The following is a 20936-nucleotide window of genomic DNA, read 5'->3' on the forward strand; positions in this document are numbered from 1 at the left end:
ATGCCTGGCATCCAAGCTTGAGGGAGCACATACAGGGACTGTAGGAGGGAACACTGAGTGTACTTTCTGCTTGTGCATCGCAAATTCCGCTTTCTTAAAGTGGAACTTTAGTCAGAAAATTAAAGGGGTTGTAAAGGTAAGTGTTTTTTCACCTTAATGCATCCTATGCATTAAGGTGAAAAAAACACATGCATGTCTATGGACGCCGAATGCTGGACTCGTGAGCGAGCCCGCAAGGTAACCCCCTGGGAGAGCGCTTCTCCCAGGGGGTTATCTGATGTGGGGAGGGGGCGAGACATCCGCCGAGGGACCCCAGAAGATGAGGATTGGGGCCAATGTGTGCAAAACGAGCTGCACAGTGGAGGTAAGTATGATATGTTTGTTATTTAAAAAAAAAAATTACCTTTAGTGTCACTTTAAGTCCTGCTAGATCACTTCAGGCTGGCCCCTTATGCAGGTATAGCTATGTAAAAAAATGAAAAATAAGTCTATACCAGGGGTCTTAAACTGGTGTCCCTCCAGCTGTTGCGAAACTGCAAGTCCCATGAGGCATTGCAAGGCTGACAGTTACAAGCATTACTCCCACAGGCAAAGGCATGATGAAACTTGTAGTTTCACAACAGCTAGAGAGCCGCCAGTTTGAGACCCCTGGTCTACACTGTTTAAAATCCAGTAATACACTGTTTCACCCAGCTCTGCACATGCTCAGTTGCTCTCCATTTGTTAGGCACTGCTGAGTTTGTACAGGCCAGTCTGCTGACAGCCTAAGACCCATTTCACACTGACATCGCGGTGGCTAGTTTTAGCTGCGTTTTACCGTTGATTTAGAGGTGCTTTTCGGCCGCTAGCGGGACGCATTTAACCCCCGCTAGCGGGCGAATAAAGAGTTCAAAACGCTGCTGCCGAGGCGCTTTGGTGGCGCTGCCCATTGATTTCAATGGACAGGGGCGCTTTAGGAGCGGTGTATTACACTGCTCCTAAAGCTCCTCAAAGTAGTTGCTTGCAGAACTTTTTTTGGCGTCGTTGCCAGCGCAGCGCCCCAGTGGGAAAGCACTCAAGCTTTCACACTGGGATTGCATTTTTGAGATGCTATTTTAAGCGCTAAAGTGCCTGTAAAATGCCTCCAGTGTGAAAGGGGTCTTAGAGCGAACTTTAACCCTCCTATCCTTTACATCCAAGGAAGCTGCTTCTGTTTGAATTGCAACTGCCTTGTGATCAGTTATGATACCAGCCATTTGATGGTTTGACAGTTTGGTTGAGTACACAAGCAAATGTGACACTTAGCAATCCCGACATTCCAGGAATATAACTGTTTTTTGAAACCGTTAAATCTATGGGTTTAGTTCCACTTCATGATTTACTGCTGTTCAGGGTTCTGGGCTTCAGCGAAATGGCAGCCTCCAGCAAGAAGAAACAGGAGCAACGTTGTAGGCAATTTACAGCACACACTAATCTTGGTAGAATAATTATTAATGTGGAATGTATGTTCCTTGCTAAATAACATTTTTTTCAAGTTGTTATTGGTAAAGTTTTGCTTTAATCGTACAAGGCAGCTCAGGTCATCAGATAGACATTAAAGATATCATATACATGTCTGCTTCGACTAGGCTGCTACCTCCAAGCGGGGCTGCCATCAGGGGGGTACAGCCCATACACTTGTAAGGGGCCCCAGCATCTGGATGAGCCTGGCCGACTGGCAGGGGTGTGAGAAGGCAGAGGCGGGTGCAGAGGAGCTCCATGGATGCTCCTGTGTATGAGTCGCCAGGCTGCTGCTCAGTCATGAGCTGACGTCGGACTCTTTGCTGCCACCTCTGGCCATTTCCTGCATGTGCACCCCTCTGCATGTGAAAACGAGCTGGGGCTTACAAGTAAGGGCTGTTGTGCGGGGGGGGGGTTGGGTGCGGCTGTGTGTGTGACTGTGTACATGCCTTGTGTGTGTATGTCTTGTGTGTATACGTGTCTCTGTGTGTACATGACTGTGTGTATATGTGTCTCTGTGTGTACATGTCTTGTGTGTGTATATGCCTGTGTATACATGCCTGTGTGTACATGTCTTGTGTGTACATGCCTGTGTGTATACATGTATATAGTAAAAAAGGGGTGAGGGGAAATGGGGACGTGGTGCGAGCCGTACGAGGATGATTGGTCAAATTAATGAACTGACCACAGATCGTACACCTGATGTGGCGTTGTTGCTGTAACCAAATTCAAACTAAAAGAAAAAGGGGAGTACTCGATATAAAGAATATCGGGTAAGGAAAGGGGTTACTTTAGCAACAAAACTGATCAGAATATTTAGTTATATCAAAAAGTATCAGTTTATTAAATTATCAATGAAATAATTCAAACATATTGGTGTATTTCATAAAAACAAACACATTATGGCTATTGAGGAGTAACCATATCCAGATAAATTCAAGAGACAGGACAAAAAACATTCAAAGACACAGTACAAAACAACACTGAACATGGTCCGGACGCTTTATGGTGGTCAGCAGCAGTATCGAATCAATGTATGGGGATATTCCCTGTAGGGGATCACAATGGATCACCTGGATAATTAATTTTTGGTGATGCTTAGCTGCTGATCAACATAAATAGGGGGGAGCAAGGTTGGTAAGAAAACAGGTAAGAAAAGGACCGGTATTTGGTAGATAGCAGAACCAGCGTCTATGGAATGACCATACACTTATACTGTGAGTATGGAATATCAAAGTCGGGACCATGGAGACTGCCACGAATTTTCCGGCAGTCATTAAAGTGCAAGTGTCACAAATTTAATCTGGTCCTTACATGCAGTAGGTTGATAATATTAATTGTAGTTAGATACTCCTTATTGCCTAGTCAGTGAACAGTTCACAACTTGTGGTTCATGATGTCAACACTGTCATGTCATCACTGAAAATAACTAGATGTTGAAAAGATTGCTTTGATGTTAATTGCGGTGCTGAGTAGTAAAACTCAATGAATCATAGTTCAGGATATAAGCATTAGGGTAGAAGTCGTTAATTGTAAACTGCATAGGTTTTATCCATACATTACTACCCGATGTATGAGGGGGGCTGGTCCAGGTCCTTTCTTATTTAGCTGGCGGTGTAACCAAGGTATCCCTGGTGGCTGTGAAATCTCACAGCTAATTGTAGCAACGGCGTTGCATCTCCATAGCCAGTATGTCCGACTCATTGCTGAGATATTCCACCGCCGGCCTTGCAAGTCTCGTAGATAGCTGTGGCTGTTTTCGGGACACGCTATGGAAGGCGTCCTGTTTCTCCCAGCTGTTCATCTCCCGTGGCGTTGTGGAGCATGACAGCACTGTTGCTAATGTCAATATATGTGTATGTATACATGCCTGTGTGTGTACATGGGTACAGGTGTGAGGGGGGCTGAGAGCGTACAGGTGTGGGGGGGGCTGAGAGCGTACAGGTGTGGGGGGGGCTGAGAGCGTACAGGTGTGGGGGGGGGCTGAGAGCGTACAGGTGTGAGGTGGGGGCTGAGAGCGTACAGGTGTGAGGGGGGCTGAGAGCGTACAGGTGTGAGGGGGGGCTGAGAGCGTACAGGTGTGAGAGGGGGGCTGAGAGCGTACAGGTGTGAGGGGGGCTGAGAGCGTACAGGTGTGAGGGGGGGGCTGAGAGCGTACAGGTGTGAGAGGGGGGCTGAGAGCGTACAGGTGTGAGGGGGGCTGAGGCACTGAAAGACTTGGTGGGATGGCCAGTGGGCGGGAGCCTGGGGAATGTTGGTGGTCAGGCTCGAGGGGGCCCAGGCCTAAAGCTGTATAAGGGGCCCCACAATTTGTGATGGCTGCCCTGCCTCCAAGTGAATGGACACTGGCCACAAAAATAAATAATTCCTGCCATGACTCCTCCCGGCTCAGCTAAGCCTCAGTTTTAGCTAGTGTCCTTATATAATAGATGCCTCTGTATGTCTCCCTGAAGATTTCCTGTAGTTGGCTTAGTTTGCCTTATTCCTGGCCTATTTCTAACACCACTGATTGGGTAAATACATGGATTGAAATTATGCCGATTCAGCAGGGACCAGCCGAGATTCGATCCATCTATGGGCAGATATTTTATACAGATACTTGGTGGATTTGGTAATAAAAATGAGGACACCACTTCCCAAAAAGTTTGTGGACATTCCAAAAACAACAATATGGACTTTTAAGGTGCCCCAAAAGAGTAATGTACTGCATAACACATGTTTAACATTAACTGGGAGAATTACTCCCCATACTTTATTGATGTTAACAATAAAAACTAGACAGAGTCCAACTGTTATGCTAAGAGAACAGTAAACTTGTTACAAAGCAGCAAAGCCCACTGTGCAATGCCATTCAGTGTAAACATATATTGCATCAATGCAAAAAAATGTTTTGTATCCATAAGAGCAAAAGTGCATTGACCAATTCAAATATTGCTCTGAATCCTCAACATGCCAGAATCTCAGCCTGCTTCCTCAGGAGGTTACTAGCTTCTGCTAAAGGGAACAAACAGAAAACATACATAGGTATAAAACAATTTAGCATTTATGGGTACATAAATATATACTATATACTGTAGTGGAACCTGATACATTCAGTTGTATGTAGATGTAAATCACTCTTTAGAAAAGTGGAAATGATAAAAGGACTCCTATGCAGTAAAGGCCAGACAAGAAGATGGGGGGGGGGACCCCAGGAAACCACCAGATTCATCAGAGACAGGTATCCCCAAACAGTTAGCTTTGCTGCTTTGTAGCAAGTTTATTTGTTAACACCAATAAACTATGGGGAGTAATTCTCCCAGTTAATTTTAAACATGTGTTGTACAGTGCGTTACTCTTTGGGGGCAACTTAAAAGTCCATATTGTTGTTTTTGGAATGTTCACCATCTATGGGCAGGCTGATTTGTACCCCAGTTTCTGATTTTTTTTTTATAGCCACTAGCAGTAATCATTGTGCTCTGCCAGCCAGGAAGGCTCTGCGTGGTTTTTGCAATTCACAGTAGATGACCTAACCAATCCACTTCTAAAGGAGCAAATGGTTTTAGAAACAAACGCCCAGTGTATAGCAGACTGTACAAATCCTGGAGAGGTTTGACTGGGTGCTGAACCTTCAGAAGTCAGCCTTGTTCCTCTCTCACGGGACAAATACCTGTCTCCTCGAGTCCAGGTGGGATCCCAAGGTCGTTGAAAAGTTCCTTGATCCAGACCAACGTGCAGGTTCTAGGGAAGATGGTACAGCCTTCAGTGCTGTCCCTTATGCCCAGTTCCACTCCAGAGCTCTGCAACTCAATATCCTGTTGATATGGGACAAACATTAGGAGCCCTAAGATATGCCAGTGAATCTTACTCCCAAACAGTGGCGGCCGCTCCATAAGGGGTGCCCCCCAATCCATGTGCCCGGGACCTAATCTACATGCAGGGTGCCGGATGCATGGATTTCAATGGATTTTTTTTTTTGAAGCATGTGATTAAAGCCTGAAGCTCTAATTGGCTTCAAAAAAGGGTGGGCTCGAGACGCAGAGCACTACGCTCTGAGCCCACCCATTTGTGTGACGATAGTGAATTAATATTCGCTATTGTCTTCCTGATTCTTCTCCTGGCCAATCAGGAAGCGGGTCCTGAGTCTTAGGACCCACTTCCTATTCAGCCAGGAGTAGAAGCAATGGCCCGGTGTCACGGCAAGTTGCACCAGGTGGAAGGGCAGCTTCCAGGAGCCTTACACAGATCACCAGCACCACCTCCTAAGGTAAGGACATGGATGGCGTCTGAGCCGTCTGCGTGGGGGGGCTAGTGTGAGTAAGGGGGCCAAGGGCATCTTCCAGGAGCCTGCACCACCTCCGACTCCCGTGTATCTCCCAGGAGGGGAGTTATTGTCTGGTGCGAGTAAGGAGCAGGCTTGTTTGCTGCCACCCCCCCCCCCCCCCAAAAAAAAATATTGAGCACCAGCTGCCACTGCTCAACTTCTACCTCTTCTCTTGTGTAGGATACGCTTGAAGGCATTCTGGTGATTTTGACTGCACTGACTTGGCCAAGAAGAATGTTGTATACCGACAAAATAGGTATCCTGGTAGAGGAGTGTGGGCTTTTTTAGAATAGCCCGATTTTCTGTCATAAGGTTCGATCTTCCATCCTGCATTATGATTGCTGGCTTTGATTGCATGGCTGTTGAAGCCCACGTCCTGAGGGATAGAGGTGTTTCTGATACTGTGATTCCAAGCTTCCTCAAGGCTAGAAAGTCGACCTCCAGGAAAGCGTATCATCATAAATACAAGGCCTATTTCATCTAGTGTGAAGCTTGTGAATTTCATCCCCAACAACAGTTTTAAGGTGTGTTTTCTCTTTTTCTGTAGTATGGTGTGGAGATGTCTCTGGCTTTGAGTACCATCAAGGGACAGATCTCCTCTTTGGCAATGCTATTTCACATACCTATTGCGTCTCATTGCTTGGTAAAGACTGTGTGCAGTGTGTCACATCGATTTATTTTGTCTGTGTAGCCCCCTTTGTCTCATTTGGACCTTAATTTAATCTTGTCTGTTTTGCAGTTCTCTCCTGTTGAATCTCTCTGAGAGATTCCCTTGTTGTTTCTGACATAGCAGGTTGTCTTTTGGTGGCCATTACCTCGGCTTACAGGGTCTCAGAGTTGTCTGTGCTCTCCTGCAGGGAACACTTCTTAGTTCTTCACTAGGATAAGGTGGTGTTGAGGCCTCAGTCCGCTTTCCTACCTAAGGTGGTTCCTTTGTTCCACCTAAATCAGGACATTGTCTTGCCATCTTTATGTCCTAATCCTAAACATCCTAAGAAGAAGGTGTTTCATTCTTTGGATGTTGTTCAAACTGTTCCAGTTTATCAAGTCTACTGCTTCCTTGTCGACAGTCTGATTCCCCGTTTGTTCTGCCCAAGGGTCCTCCCAAAGGACAGGCTGCTTTTTAATCCACTATTTGTAGGTGGGATTTATCAGCTCATTTTTCAGGCCTATGGTCTCAAAGTCAAAGTTCCTCCTTTCCTGGTTAAGGCCTTTTTCACTAGGAGAGTCAGTGCTTCCTGGGCTATTCAACATCAAGATTCTGTTGTTCAAGTTTGTAGGGGCTGCTACCTGGTTTTCTTTTCACATATTTACTATGTTCTACCGGGTATGTTTATACCTCTGTGAATGACAGCTTTTGGTTAAAAGTTTTTCAGGCAGCTCTGTAGTGGGCGTGTTGGCCTTGTTTACTGTGTTGTCCACCCCTTATGTTCAGTGCTTTGGGACATTCCAAAAAGTTTTGTATTTGAAGTCCGTTGTGTCCTGTGATCTACAATTAAGAAATTTGGATTTTTGGTTTACCTGTAAAATCCTTTTTTTTGTACACAAGACACAGAGATTCTTCTCCTCTTGATTGTGTTCCTTGTTTGACTGAGGCTTAGCTGAGCTGGGAGGGGTTATAGAAGAGAGGGGATTTCTGCCTTTTTTGCAAGTGTCCATTCACCTGAAGGCAGCAGCACAACCCAAGTAGTCATGTATATGAAGTCCTCTGTGTCCTGTCATGTAGTCTACCCACCCACAATCTTTCTAATAATTCTAATATAGGCTGTTGAACTGGTCTCCAAAAGTGCTAGGACAGTGGGGGCAGGATTTAGCTCTCAAGGAACAGCTCATCTCCCAAGTCAGAGAATTGGTAGCTTTGCAAATCATACTTGTCAGATAGCTCCACTGGGCCACAGAAGAGACTTTTCAAGGTAAGAACAACAACAGCATGCACTTTGTGGTGTCTACTTTTCAAATGACTTTTGTTTTTTTTTTAACTTCAGCAAGGCTGACAGGGTCAAATTAAAGCTGAACTCCAGGAAACTTAAAAATGTTCCCTTGATGTGGGCCTGTGCCCACACATCAAGGGTTTACCGCTCATTTAGTTCTGGGGGGGCATGGAAAAGCACTTTTACCTGACAAATCCTTGGCTTCTGCAGGTTTCTCCGTGCTGCTTTTTCTCCCGCAGCTTTTTCTTCCCTATGTTCTGGTGGTCTAAGGTCCTGACACCATCAAGATCGATGCAGTCTATAGCTATTCGCTGGATGTGAGGACACTGAGGGCCAGTCCACCACTGAAGCATAGGAAGTGCCATCTGCTGGGGGAGCGGATGATCTGGTAAGTAAAATAGATTTTTTCAGAGGACTCCAAACTTTCTAAACAAAGGGCCAGATTACAGTCCTTCAGACTTTAGAGGGGCTGGACTGTGGCCACTCGGAGTAGAAAATGCCACAGGGTTAGGAATAGTGCCTTATATCTGTGGAAAAAATAGTGTCCCAGGGGCTGGATAAAGGCAAGCAAATGGCTATATCTGGCCCACAAGCCACATTTTGAAGACCACTGCCCTAGACTCACACTTGTGAATGGGGCCATTTGCAATTAGATGCAGACGACCCAGCAGGGTTCTCTTCAATTAGCTGCAGGTGGGAGGCCCCTTTGAAAACAATCGGAGGCTGACCGCTCCTGCAGCTATTCGTGGACACTTGCAAATAGCTGCTCATGGAGCCATTACCTGGGAATGAGCGTTCCTGAATGCAGACTGTCTGCGCCCAGGCCAACAATTTGCAGTTAATCCCTATTTGAGCAATTCACAAGTGTGAATCGTACCCTAGTCTAGGGTTTTTCACTCATTTTTCCCCTATAAATCATAGAATATTTATGTGTACAGTGGATTAAAGTCTATAGCAGAGGATTGTCTAACTGATCAATATGCCACCCTGATCCTACTGAATGCCATTATGTTATGCAACATAATTATCAACCATTGTTTGTTAAATTGAAAAATTCCCAAGAAAGTTAATTTGTAGCTTTTCTGTTCTTATATGACAGTCTCTATATATCAATATAGTAAAATATTCCTATATGCTAGCTATATCTTTATAATAATCAGTCTGATTTTTAAGTAATGAAGAGGCTCACACATAATTATAGTCTGTTACTATGGCCCTGTTAATGACATATAGAATATCTAGTAAGTTTGAAAGTAAGAGGGTTTTATTTAATCACTTCGATACAGGGCATTTTCACCCCCTTCCTTCCCAGACCAATTCTTAGTTTTCAGCGCTGTCACACTTTAAACAACAATTGCGCGGTCGTGCGACCCTGTACCCAAGCAAAATTGACGTCCTTTTTTCCCCACAAATGGAGCTTTCTTTTGGTGGTATTTGATCACCTCTGCGGTTTTTATTTTTTGCGCTATAAACAAAAGAAGAGCGACAATTTTGAAAAAAACACAATATTTTATACTTTTTGCTATAACAAATATCCCAATTTTTAAAAAAAACAAAAACATATGTTTTCCTCAGTTTAGGCTGATACGTATCCTTCTACATATGTTTGGTAAAAAAAAACGCAAAAAAGCGTATATTGATTGGTTTGCGCAAAAGTTATAGCGTCTACAAAATACGGGATAGATTTATGGCATTTTAAAAAAAATTTTATTTATTTATTTTTTTTTATACTAGTAATGGCAGCTATCTGCATTTTTTTTCGTGACTGTGACATTATGGCGGACACATCGGACACTTTTGACACATTTTTGGGACCATTCACATTTATACAGCGATCAATGCTATAAAATTGCATTGATTACTGTATAAATGTGACAGGCAGGGAAGGGGTTAACCACTAGGGGGACACGAGGGGTTAAATGTGTTTCCTAGGGGAGTGATTCTAACAGTAGGGGGTGGGGACTCACAAGGGGAGGAGACCGATCGGTGTTCCTCTGTACTGGGAACACAGATCGGTCTCCTCTCACCTGACAGGACGTGGATCTGTGTGTTTACACACACAGATCCACAGTCCTGCTCGGTTAACGGGCAATCACGGGTGCCCGGCGGACATCGAGGCTGCCGGGCACACGCACCGGGTCCCGAGCAACATGGCGGGCGTGCACGCGTACGCCCCCTAGATGGCCGGGAAGCCCAGGACGTCATATGACGGCCACCCAGGATGGGAGATCTCATCTGTGGCCGTCATTTGACTATGGGCAGGTATTGAAGTGGTTAAACAATGTTTACCGTATTTCACACATAATGCTGCTACTGTATATCTGTAAGAAACCATGAACCAGACCGAGACAGAAGTACAGTAAAATCACACTTGTTTATTAATAAAAATAAAAAGCTAAATAGAGTAAGCGTAGTCAAAGCATAGCCAGAGTCCAGTAACCGGATCGGGTAGTCAGCCAAGCCAGAGTTCAGTAACCAGATCGGGTAATCAGCCAAGCCAGAGTTCAGTAACCAGATCGGGTAATCAGCCAAGCCAGAAGTCAGGGATCCAAGTAGAGGAACAGCAAGCAGGATAAGGAGCCAGAAGGGATATCAGCAAAGCCAGTCTTTAAACAGGAATGCAGGAGATGGTTTCTTGCGATGTGACCAAGGCAAAGGCAGGAATGAAGTGAGCTGGAGATCTTTAAGTAGGCGGGACTGACGAGCAGATCCACTACAGCTGGTTAACTGTGGAGAGAGATGAGAGCTGGCAATTAGCCGACAGCTGAGCGGCCAGTTCAGAGAAGGAAGGGCTGAGCCAGCCCTGACAGTACCCCCCCTCCTCAATGACCCCTCCCTCTCGGAGGACCACCAGGCTTGAGGGGAAAACGTCTATGGAAATCTTGGAGGAGGGCAGGAGCATGTACGTCCAAGGATGTGACCCAGGAGCGTTCCTTCGGACTGTACTCCTTCCAATGCACCAGGTACTGTATGCGCCCACGGGACCTACGAGAGTCAACAATGGATTGTACCTCATACTCCTCATGGTTCTCAACCTGTATAGGGTAAGGACGTGGCACCGGGGTGGTAAAGCAGTTACAGACCAACGGTTTCAATAAGGAGACATGAAACACATTTGAGATGCACATACTAGGAGGAAGGTCCAACGCTAACTGGGTTAAACCTGCGAAGGATACGGAAAGGCCCAATAAACCTAGGTGCAAACTTCAGTGAGGGAACACAAAGTCGGAGGTTGTGAGATGACAGCCAGATCCTGTCCCCAACCTGGTAGGAAGGCGCAGGCAGGCGTCTGCGGTCAGCATGGAGTCTGTACCTATCATTAGCATGACGCAAAGCCTCCTGGACTTGTGCCCAAGTGGAACGAAGACCACGGAGATCCTCCTCTAGCGCAGGAATACTCTGCAGAACAAACGAGTCAGGCAACATGGAAGGTTGGAAACCATAATTCACCATAAACTGATACAATCGGGAAGCAGAATTCAAGGCACTGTTGTGAGCAAACTCTGCCCATGGTAATAGGTCTGACCAGTTGTTGTGATGGTCAGAAATATAGCAACGTAGGAATTGCTCCAAGGACTGATTGGCTCGTTCTGCAGCCCCATTAGTCTGCGGGTTATACGCAGAGGAGAAAGCAAGCTGAATTCCCAGCTGTGCGCCAGAACCAGGACACAAACTGACTACCCCTGTCTGAGACAATAACCTTGGGTAGCCCATGTAAGCGAAAGATCTCCCGAGCAAAAATGGAAGCCAGTTCCTTAGAAGTGGGCAACTTCTTAAGTGGAATACAATGACACATCTTTGAGAACCGGTCAACCACCATAAGGATAACTGTGTTGCCTTGGGAGTTGGGCAACTCCACAATGAAATCCATAGACAAGTGGGTCCAGGACCTCTCGCCATTGGGTATGGGTTGTAGGAGGCCCACTGGAAGGTGTCGTGGAGTCTTACTCTGAGCACACACGAAACAGGCAGCTACGAAGGCAGTTACATCAGCACGTAGACTAGGCCACCAGAATTGTTGGGAAAAGGCCCAAATGAGTTGATTCTTACCAGGGTGGCTAGCTGCCTTGGGAGAATAGTAAGTCTGGAGCACGGCAGTACGGAGACACGCTGGGACAAAGCAGCGGTCACAAGGTTTCTCAGGAGGAGCATCGACCCGAACAGCATGAATTTTTTCACCCAAAGGAGAAGTAAGACTGGTGCGAACCGTAGCCAGAATACGATCAGGAGGAATCATAGGAACCGGACCTGACTCTAACTTGGAAGTGGAGGAAAATTGTTGTGACAAGGCGTCAGCCCTTACATTCTTAGTACCGGGTAAGAATGAGACAATGTAATTGAAACTTGACAAGAAAAGAGCCCATCGCACCATTCTGGGAGAGAGGTGTTTAGCCTCAGACAAGAATGTGAGATTCTTATGGTCAGTAAGAATGAGAACCGGCACAGTGGTACCTTTGAGGAGATGTCTCCATTCTTTCAGGGCTAAAATGATTGCCAACAGCTCTCTGTCACCAATCTCGTAATTGCACTCGGCAGGTGACAATTTCTTCGAAAAGTAGCCACAAGGATGCATAGCACTCTCAGAGGTAGGACGTTGAGACAAAAGGGCGCCAACACCAGTCTCAGAAGCATCAACCTCAAGGATAAAAGGTAACGTAGGATCAGGATGTGCCAACACAGGAGCAGAAACAAAGACAGCCTTGAGACATTCAAAGGCCTTAATGGACTCCGGAGACCAACTCTGTGGGTTGCCTTCTTTCTGGTCATATTGGTCAGGGGCTTGATCAGAGACGAGAAGTTACGAATAAACTTCGGATAATAGTTGGCAAAACCCAGGAAACACTGCAGAGGACGTAACCCCACGGGTTGAGGCCACTGTAGGACTGCCGAAAGTTTCTCTGGGTCCATCAAAAAACCAGCAGTGGAAATGACATGCCCAGGAATTTAACCTGGTCCCGATGGAACTCACACTTCTCCAGTTTACAATAGAGATTGTTCTCTCTTAATTTCTGAAGCACACGACAGACATCTGTGTGGTGGCTCTCCAGGGACTTGAAAAATATGAGGATATCATCGAGATAAACCACCACACATAACTGCAACAAATCTTGGAGGACATCGTTAATAAATTCCTGGAAAACTGCCGGGGCGTTACAAAGGCCAAAAGGCATTACGAGATACTCATAATGGCCTGTTCTGGTATTAAACGCAGTTTTCCACTCGTTGCCCTCCTTAATCCTCACGAGATTGTAAGCCCCTCTCAGATCAAGCTTAGGGAAAACCATTGCTCTCTTGAGGTGGTCAAATAACTCTGTAATCAACTGGATCGGGTAGGCATTCTTAATCGTGAAATGATTGAGACCCCTATAATCAATACAAGGTTTCAGTTCACCGCTCCTCTTCTTCACAAAGAAGAGACCAGCACCAGCAGGAGACGAGGATTTGCGGATGAAACCCCGAGAAAGTGCGTCTGCAATATACTCCTTCATGGCTTTATCCTCCAAGACCGACAAAGGGTAAACCCGGCCCCAAGGGGGAGTGGCACCAGGTTGAAGGTCAATTGCGCAATCATACGGCGGCCATTGTGGAGGCAAACTACCGGCTTGACCTTTGTCAAAGACAACGCTAAAATCACGGTACTCCTCTGGCAGGAAGGAGAGTGAAGAGGTACAAAGGACCTTGGCTACCTTCCAGAAGCATGTTTCACTGCATTGTGGTGACCAGGAGAGAACCTCAGCACGGAGCCAATCAAAAGAGGGGTTGTGCCTCTGTAACCAAGGATAACCAATAACCAGTGGAAACTTAGGAGAGGAAATCACTTGGAATTGGATTATCTCATGGTGAAGAGCCCCTACAGCCATGGACAACGGAACTGTCTCATGAGTCACATGGGCAGGCTGTAGAGGTCTCCCATCAAGAGCCTCAATGGCAAGTGAAGTGGTACTCAGCTGCAGTGAAATCGAGTGCTTTGATACAAAGGCAGCAAAGTCGATTAGAGCCTGTATCTCGATAGACGACTTAGCCCAAGAAAGGGTGACCGAAACCAGGGGCTTATCCTTCTGGATAACTGGGGATGACAACACCACCTAAGGTCTGTCCATGACAGGACCTCAAGGTTCTGGTGTTCCCAGGACGGGTAGGACAAGACTTCAAAAAGTGACGTGCCTGGCCACAAATAAAGGCACAATCTCTCCCTCCTCCTAAAGGCTCTCTCATCCACAGAGAGATGCGTGAAGCCCAAGTGCATGGGTTCATCTTCACTGACCGTCTCGGTACCAGGAGGCATGGGAGGTAAGGGAGGCACGGGTGGGACTGCAAAGCTCGGAGGCAAACTGGGCTTCTGCGCAAGCGCTTCTTAAAAAGTCTTTCTCTGAGTCTGGAGTCAATGAGGATGGCAAACGAGAGCAAGCTCTCCAGCTCAGTGGGTATATCTCGGGCTGCTATCTCATCCTTGATGGAATCCGAGAGACCATGAGAAAAAGCAGCCACGAGGGCCTCATTGTTTCAAGCAACCTCTGCTGCCAGAGTAGGGAACTCAATGGCGTAGTCGGCAATAGTTCTCGTACTCTGTTTGATGGACATGAGGCACTTGGCAGCATAAGCGAAGCATGTGGGAACGTCAAATACCCTTTTAAAGGAGGCCACAAACTCAGGGTAACTCAAGACAACAGGTTTTTGCGTCTCCCATAGAGGGTTAGCCCAGGCCAAGGCTCTCTCAGAACGCAAAGATATCACGAACCCTACTTTGCTTCTGTCCGTAGCAAACGCCTGGGGCACCATCTCGAAGTATATCTCAACTTGGTTGAGAAACCCTCTGCATGGAACTGGATCGCCCCCAAATCGCTGGGGAAGCGGGGCGGAACCAGACACATCTCTTATAGAGGTAATACTCAAGGTGGGTGCCTACACAGGGACTGGCGCAGCAGCAGGGACGGCCTGCAACCCAGGTTGTATCGGAGCAGCCACAGTGGAGGATTTCAGGTGAGCCGTGCGACTCAGGAGCGTTTATAACGCTATGGCAAACTGATCCATGCGGTGATCTTGCTCATCCAATCTGGAAAAAATATTACCAACAAGTGGATTGACTGTATCTTCTGAATTCATGGCCTTCGCCTACTGTCAGAAACCATGAACCAGACTGAGACAGAAGTACAGTAAAATCAAACTTGTTTATTAATAAAAATAAAAATTCATGGCCTTCGCCTACTGTCAGAAACCATGAACCAGACTGAGACAGAAGTACAGTAAAATCAAACTTGTTTATTAATAAAAATAAAAAGGTAAATAGAGTAAGCGTAGTCAAAGCATAGCCAGAGTCCAGTAACCGGATCGGGTAGTCAGCCAAGCCAGAGTTCAGTAACCAGATCGGGTAATCAGCCAAGCCAGAGTTTCAGTAACCAGATCGGGTAATCAGCCAGGCCAGAAGTCGGGGATCCAAGTAGAGGAACAGCAAGCAGGATAAGGAGCCAGAGGGATGTCAGCAAAGCCAGTCTTTAAACAGGAACGCAGGCGATGGTTTCTTGTGATGTGACCAAGGTGAAGGCAGTAATTAAGTGAGCTGGAGATCTTTAAGTGGGTGGGACTGATGAGCAGATCCACAACAGCTGGTTAACTGTGGAGAGAGATGAGAGCTGGCAATTAGCCGACAGCTGAGTGGCCAGCTCAGAGAAGGAAGGGCTGAGCCAGCCCTGACAATATCAAAGTAGGAAGGTATTCAACATATAGTCCATGCACAGTGCTGCTATGTCCAATACAAATCAATAATATATACTGTGTGTATACATATACAGTTTAAACTAAATGCTCTGCAACCAAAAACTGCTTTAAGGCCTCATGCACACTTGAGCTTAGAAACTTTTTTTTTTTTCTGCATCTTAGAGCCCCTCCATGTTAGCCTTTGTGTCCATGAGCACTTAGCAGTTTACAGGAGTTAAGAAAGAGGAGCATTTAGAGGCAGAAAAAAAACCCATCACTGTGCAGTCAGGAGAGGAGCGTTTTGGCTGAAAAAAAAATGCCAAAACGTGTTTAAAAACGCCTAAGTGCTTAAATGTTTATTCATTTCAATGTCCAGAATAAATTAATAATAAATGAATAAACGCCAAAGCATTTGACACCCCTAAACGTGTATGCCAAATAAGGATGAGCTCCGGTGTGTACGCACACTCCACGCGCAGAGCCCGCCAGGAAGTCGGCACTGCGCTGCGCTAATCACAGGCAGTGAGACATTTCCTGATCTCTGCAGCTGCGCATCGGGACAATGTCTTACTGTCTGTGATTAGTGCAGCGCAGTACCAACTTCCTGGCGGGCTCTACACATGGGGTGTGCGAACACGCCTAAGCTCATCCTTAATGCCAAAACGTGGTTTGGGTGTGGTTTTGAAGCTGCTTTTCTCCTGCATGAAGAAAAGCATTTACAAAAGTCCCAGTGTACATAAAGTCTAAGGCTGCAAAGAGCCCGGAAAGAGCCGCTCAATTCACTCCAATATGAAAGCCCCGAGGGCTTTCACATTGGAGCGGTGCGCTTGCAGGACGATCAAAAAAGTCCTGCAAGCCTCATCTTTGGAGCGCTGTAGGAGCGGTGTATTCACTGCTCCTAAAGCGCCCCTTCCCATTGAAAACAATGGGGCAGCGCTGCAAACCTTTACGGGTGGTTTTAACCCTTTTTCGTCCGCTAACGGGGGTTAAAACCGCGCCACTAGCAGCCAAATAGCTAAAACTACGGTATAGCGGCGCTTTACCACCAGAGCCTGCCCGCCTCAGTGTAATGGTAGCCTTATACAAGAACATATCCATGACACACATGAAACCAATTTTCACCCCTTTTAGAAATCGATCCAACACACTGTCTGTATAAAAAATGTTGAACATGTGGTACAAGATACAAGAACACTACTGATGGGGGGACGGAGGTCTACATGACAACATGAAAGCTAGGTATGCCTGTACTAAGATAAAGGTCTCTTTCAGACAGGTGATAATGCTTACCACCCTCTGAAAAGTGATCCATTGTTGGTTGTATTCTCAGAGGGCGGTATAGCAGTGGCTGGCAGGCGCTCAGGAGGCACTACCGTTGCCTCCAGATGCCTGTTTTTTTGTTTTTTGCAGCACCAGCCCCATCAATCTTAATCTGTGAATTTGACAGGCAGTGCTGCCTGTCAAACTTTGCAGCCAAGTTAAAATTGCCACTGCTGCAGTATGTGTCAGCCTGTAGCATTAGAGTTCTGCTGGGTAGCTTAGATTCCGTGGCAAATTTTTTTACACAGTGCTTCTAGGGAAGGAGGTGGGGGGGTATGTGGCAGTGGATGGGGTCAGTAGTTTTTTATTTTTACGTATCAATTTTTTAACAATTTAATTAGTTTTATATTTTTTTCGTAATGCTTTTTGGGGGGAGGGGGTTGGGGCAGTGGACAATGTTGGTAGGACGGGGGGGGGGGGGAGTTGTGTCAGTAGTTTTTTATTTTATATATTTTACAATTTCATGTTTTAGAATTTTTTTACAATTCCTTTTTTTATATTTTGTGCATTTTTTTTTTGTCAGCCCTGTTATGGGGCTTTGGTGTGATATCAAGAGTCTAAACAGACCCCTGACATCTGTCCCTTGAGACAAAGAAAAGGGACTGAGGACACAGATTCTCCACTCCCTTTCTCTGCACTGAAGATGAATGGACAAGAGACAGAGGCTCCTGTCCATTCATAAACTGAAGCAGAGGAAACACAGTTTCCTCTGCTCAATTTTCACAGGACCCAGGAGCGAGCGTTGCTTACTGTGTCCAATTCCAAAAAGGAAGGAGCCGGTGAATGACATATTTACTGGTTCCTTCCTCTGCTCTCCACCCTGACACATCCCTCGCAGCCAGCGGGAGAGGAGGGAAACCAGCTGCAGGGGGGACGAGGGTGCGGGAGAGGAGGACAGGGAGCCGGAGGAGAACACGGGGGACAGAAGGGGCCGGAAAATGGCAGGGGGCCAGGGGAGCGGCCAGAGGAGGAGGACACAGGGAACAACTGGGAATGATTGGTGTGGCGAGAGGGATAGCTATACCGATCTCCCTGTATAGCTTTTTATCCGACAGCCGTGGGAGGGAGAGAAGCAGCTGTCGGATAAAAAAACTATACATGGAGATCGGTGTTCACAACTGTCCCTCCTGCCGCACCGATCATTCCCCGCTGTGAACCAGGGAACAAACTAGGATCGGCCCTGCAGCCGGGATATTGGGAGGCGCTGGCAGGTGTCCCGGAGCCACAGCAGAAATGCGGGAGACTCCCGCACCTCGCAGGAGACTTGGGATGTCTGGGTAAAGACAGGTTTCAGAGGGTGTGCTGGATGCAGGGTATTGCATGCCAAGGCAATCAGTAATGATGTGATGCATTGCATGCCAAGAGTAGTGGTCACAGTAGGGCCAGGTAAAATGGAGCACAGTATAATATATGTGTGACAGGTACAGCTTTATGTGTGCTGGATGTAAAGGGGGCAATGTATATAGTCATTTTGAAAAAAGATGTGTACATGGACCTTAGCCAAATAAAATGTCAGCCCAGTCTAATGGAGTAGAATATTAAATATGCCATTTCTGAGGAGGACCATCAAAAAGTGTGGTGGGGAGTGCTGCCAATATGGAGAATAGCCAGCCCGGCCCCATTGGGTCAGAAGGGGCTGCCTGTGGGCTGGGACAAGGAGTGGGCGGAAGGGAATGCTGCCCACTGGTATACTGTAGGGATGGGGGCTGACAGAAGTAGTGACAGCTACAGTGCCTTGAAAAAGTATTCATACCCCTTTAAATTTTCCACATTTTGTCATGTTACAACCAAAAACGTAAATGTATTTTATTGGGATTTTATGTGATAGACCAACACAAAGTGGCACGTAATTGTGAAGTGGAAGGAAAATGATAAATGGTTTTCTAAATTTTTTACAAATTTTTTATAAATAAATATGTGAAAAGTGTGGCGTGCATTTGTATTCAGCCCCCTTTACTCTGATACCCCTAACTAAAAGCTAGTGGAACCAATTGCCTTCAGAAATCACCTAATTAGTAAATAATTAATAAACAGAATCCACCTGTGTGTAATTTAATCTCAGTCTAAATACAGCTGTTCTGTGAAGCCCTCTGCTGGGTCCCTATTACAACTCTTCTCTCTGTTGGCTATGTGCAACACAGTGATGATGTCACGGCTACATTTACAAGGTAATATCTGGGTTTGTAAAGGAAGTTGGTGCACACAAAGTGGATTTATATCCCTTATGACTCTTGAGCTATATATTGAAATAAACATTTTTCTGTGCCTGGAGTTCAGCTTAAACGTGGTGTGCATGAGGTTGTGATAGCATCTCGTGAAGACATCTTCCTAAGTACCTATGAAGTGGCGGGCGACAGATGCAGCATCGGACCCATGCTGCATCCACCTAGGTGAGCATGATTTTTTTTTCTTTTTAAATTTCCGTACTTCTGTTTCAATATTAAGTTGGCCATAGACTATACAATATGATTGTACTCCTTGAGGACTACATGAGGACAAACCTAAACGATATTTGTCATTTTTATCTAATCAGGCAGGCCCTTGTACTACATAGTTGATGGTAGATCTAAAGGAGATTGTACAATCGGACTACACAGTGTATGATCATTGTACAAACATAATAATTTAATGATATATACAGTTTTGGTTGATGTTTGGATTATGGTTCGTAATTAAATCTGGAAATGCTCTGATGTGGTTACTTCTTTTTAAATTGTTATGGTATATTTATTTAAATTGTTTACATGTTTTCCTAGGCTGTTATTTAAAGTGATTTCTTGCTGTGTATATCACTTGATGTCGGTGATTTCATGTTCTCCACCTTCCGTCTTCTAACTGTCAGCACCTCCCTCTGCCTATTCCACAAAGTCATTGCTCCTCCTTGTTCTGTAAAGTCCCTTCTTCTTTGCTTTCACTTTCCCTTCAAAGCTGAAACGTCTAAAGTGTAAAAAACCGAGCAGACAGACGGTACCGGGGATCTGTCTCTTCTTCTTCATCCACAATCTGATCCCTCTGCAGTAATAATGGCAGACGTTGAAGTTAAACAGGAAGCCATACAAAAGGTGAGAGGTTTATGTTTAAGTGTGTTTTGTGGGAGCCGTATATCCCTCCGACACACATATCTATACATGTATGTTTTATAAATATATTTGAGTTATGTATGTTCGGCCTTCAAAAACAAGTTAAATAAGTATATATGTATTTTCAAACAAATGCAAAAGAGGAGGAGGCCATGGGTGTCATAGTTATAGCATGTGGAATTCTTCAACGATCAGATAATCAAAGAATCATATATGAACAGATAATCACATTATATTACTACAGAGTACAATCATTTATACAAAAAATGCCACTGTACCCTGACGATGCATGCCAAAGCCCGTTCTAAAATACGAGTCATGATCAGAGTGAGGCCTACTTTCCTTTTGCCGGTTTTCCTTATTATAGGTGCACAGTCATATAGACCAGACATAGCACTCAGTACTATACTACAAGCTGTAACACGCGTTCTATGAAACATAAAGCAAAAGAAAAAAATGGAAATATGAGCTGAAAGTAAATTCTAACAACTCCAAAACAAGTTATGAACAGATTAAATGACAAACACGCAATATTAAATATCAGTGAAAATCTCTTGTTAGATTGTTAGAGGACAGTTTATGTGTCTGTATTTATTTCACACTTGGTTTCGTGGAAGTAACCTGCAAAGTTTTAGAGGTCTAAGTTTACTCTAATGCCCTGTACACACGGTCGGACTTTATTTGGACATTCCAACAACGAAATCCTAGGATTTTTTCCGACGGATGTTGGCTCAAACTTGTCTTGCATACACACGGTCACACAAAGTTGTTGGCAAATCCGATCATTCTAAACGCGGTGACGTAAAACACGTACGTCGGGACTATAAACGGGGCAGTGGCCAATAGCTTTCATCTCTTTATTTATTCTGAGCATGCGTGACACTTTGTCCGTCGGATTTGTGTACACACGATCGGAATTTCCGACAACGGATTTTGTTGTAGGAAAATTTTATATCCTGCTCTCAAACTTTGTGTGTCGGAAAATCCGATGGAAAATGTGTGATGGAGCCTACACACTGTCGGAATTTCCGACAACAAGGTCCTATCACACATTTTCCATCGGAAAATCCGACCGTGTGTACAGGGCATAAGGCCCCTTTCACACGGGCTTTCTGATCAGATCTGCCT

At 45.5% G+C, this 20936-nt stretch overlaps 1 protein-coding gene across 1 annotated transcript in view; it reads left to right on the top strand.

Moving 5' to 3' along the window:
• Positions 1–19576: 19576 nt before the first annotated feature.
• The window catches only part of PSME1 (proteasome activator subunit 1), a 29465-nt gene continuing 28105 nt past the window's right edge, over positions 19577–20936 (top strand). The window contains exon 1 of the mRNA XM_073632743.1: positions 19577–19790. Within this exon, the coding sequence (XP_073488844.1) occupies positions 19752–19790 (39 nt within the window). The 5' untranslated portion in view covers positions 19577–19751. The remainder of the gene's footprint in view (positions 19791–20936) is intronic.

The sequence above is a fragment of the Aquarana catesbeiana genome, linkage group LG01, assembly GCF_042186555.1.
Source record: "Aquarana catesbeiana isolate 2022-GZ linkage group LG01, ASM4218655v1, whole genome shotgun sequence".
NCBI lineage: Eukaryota > Metazoa > Chordata > Amphibia > Anura > Ranidae > Aquarana > Aquarana catesbeiana.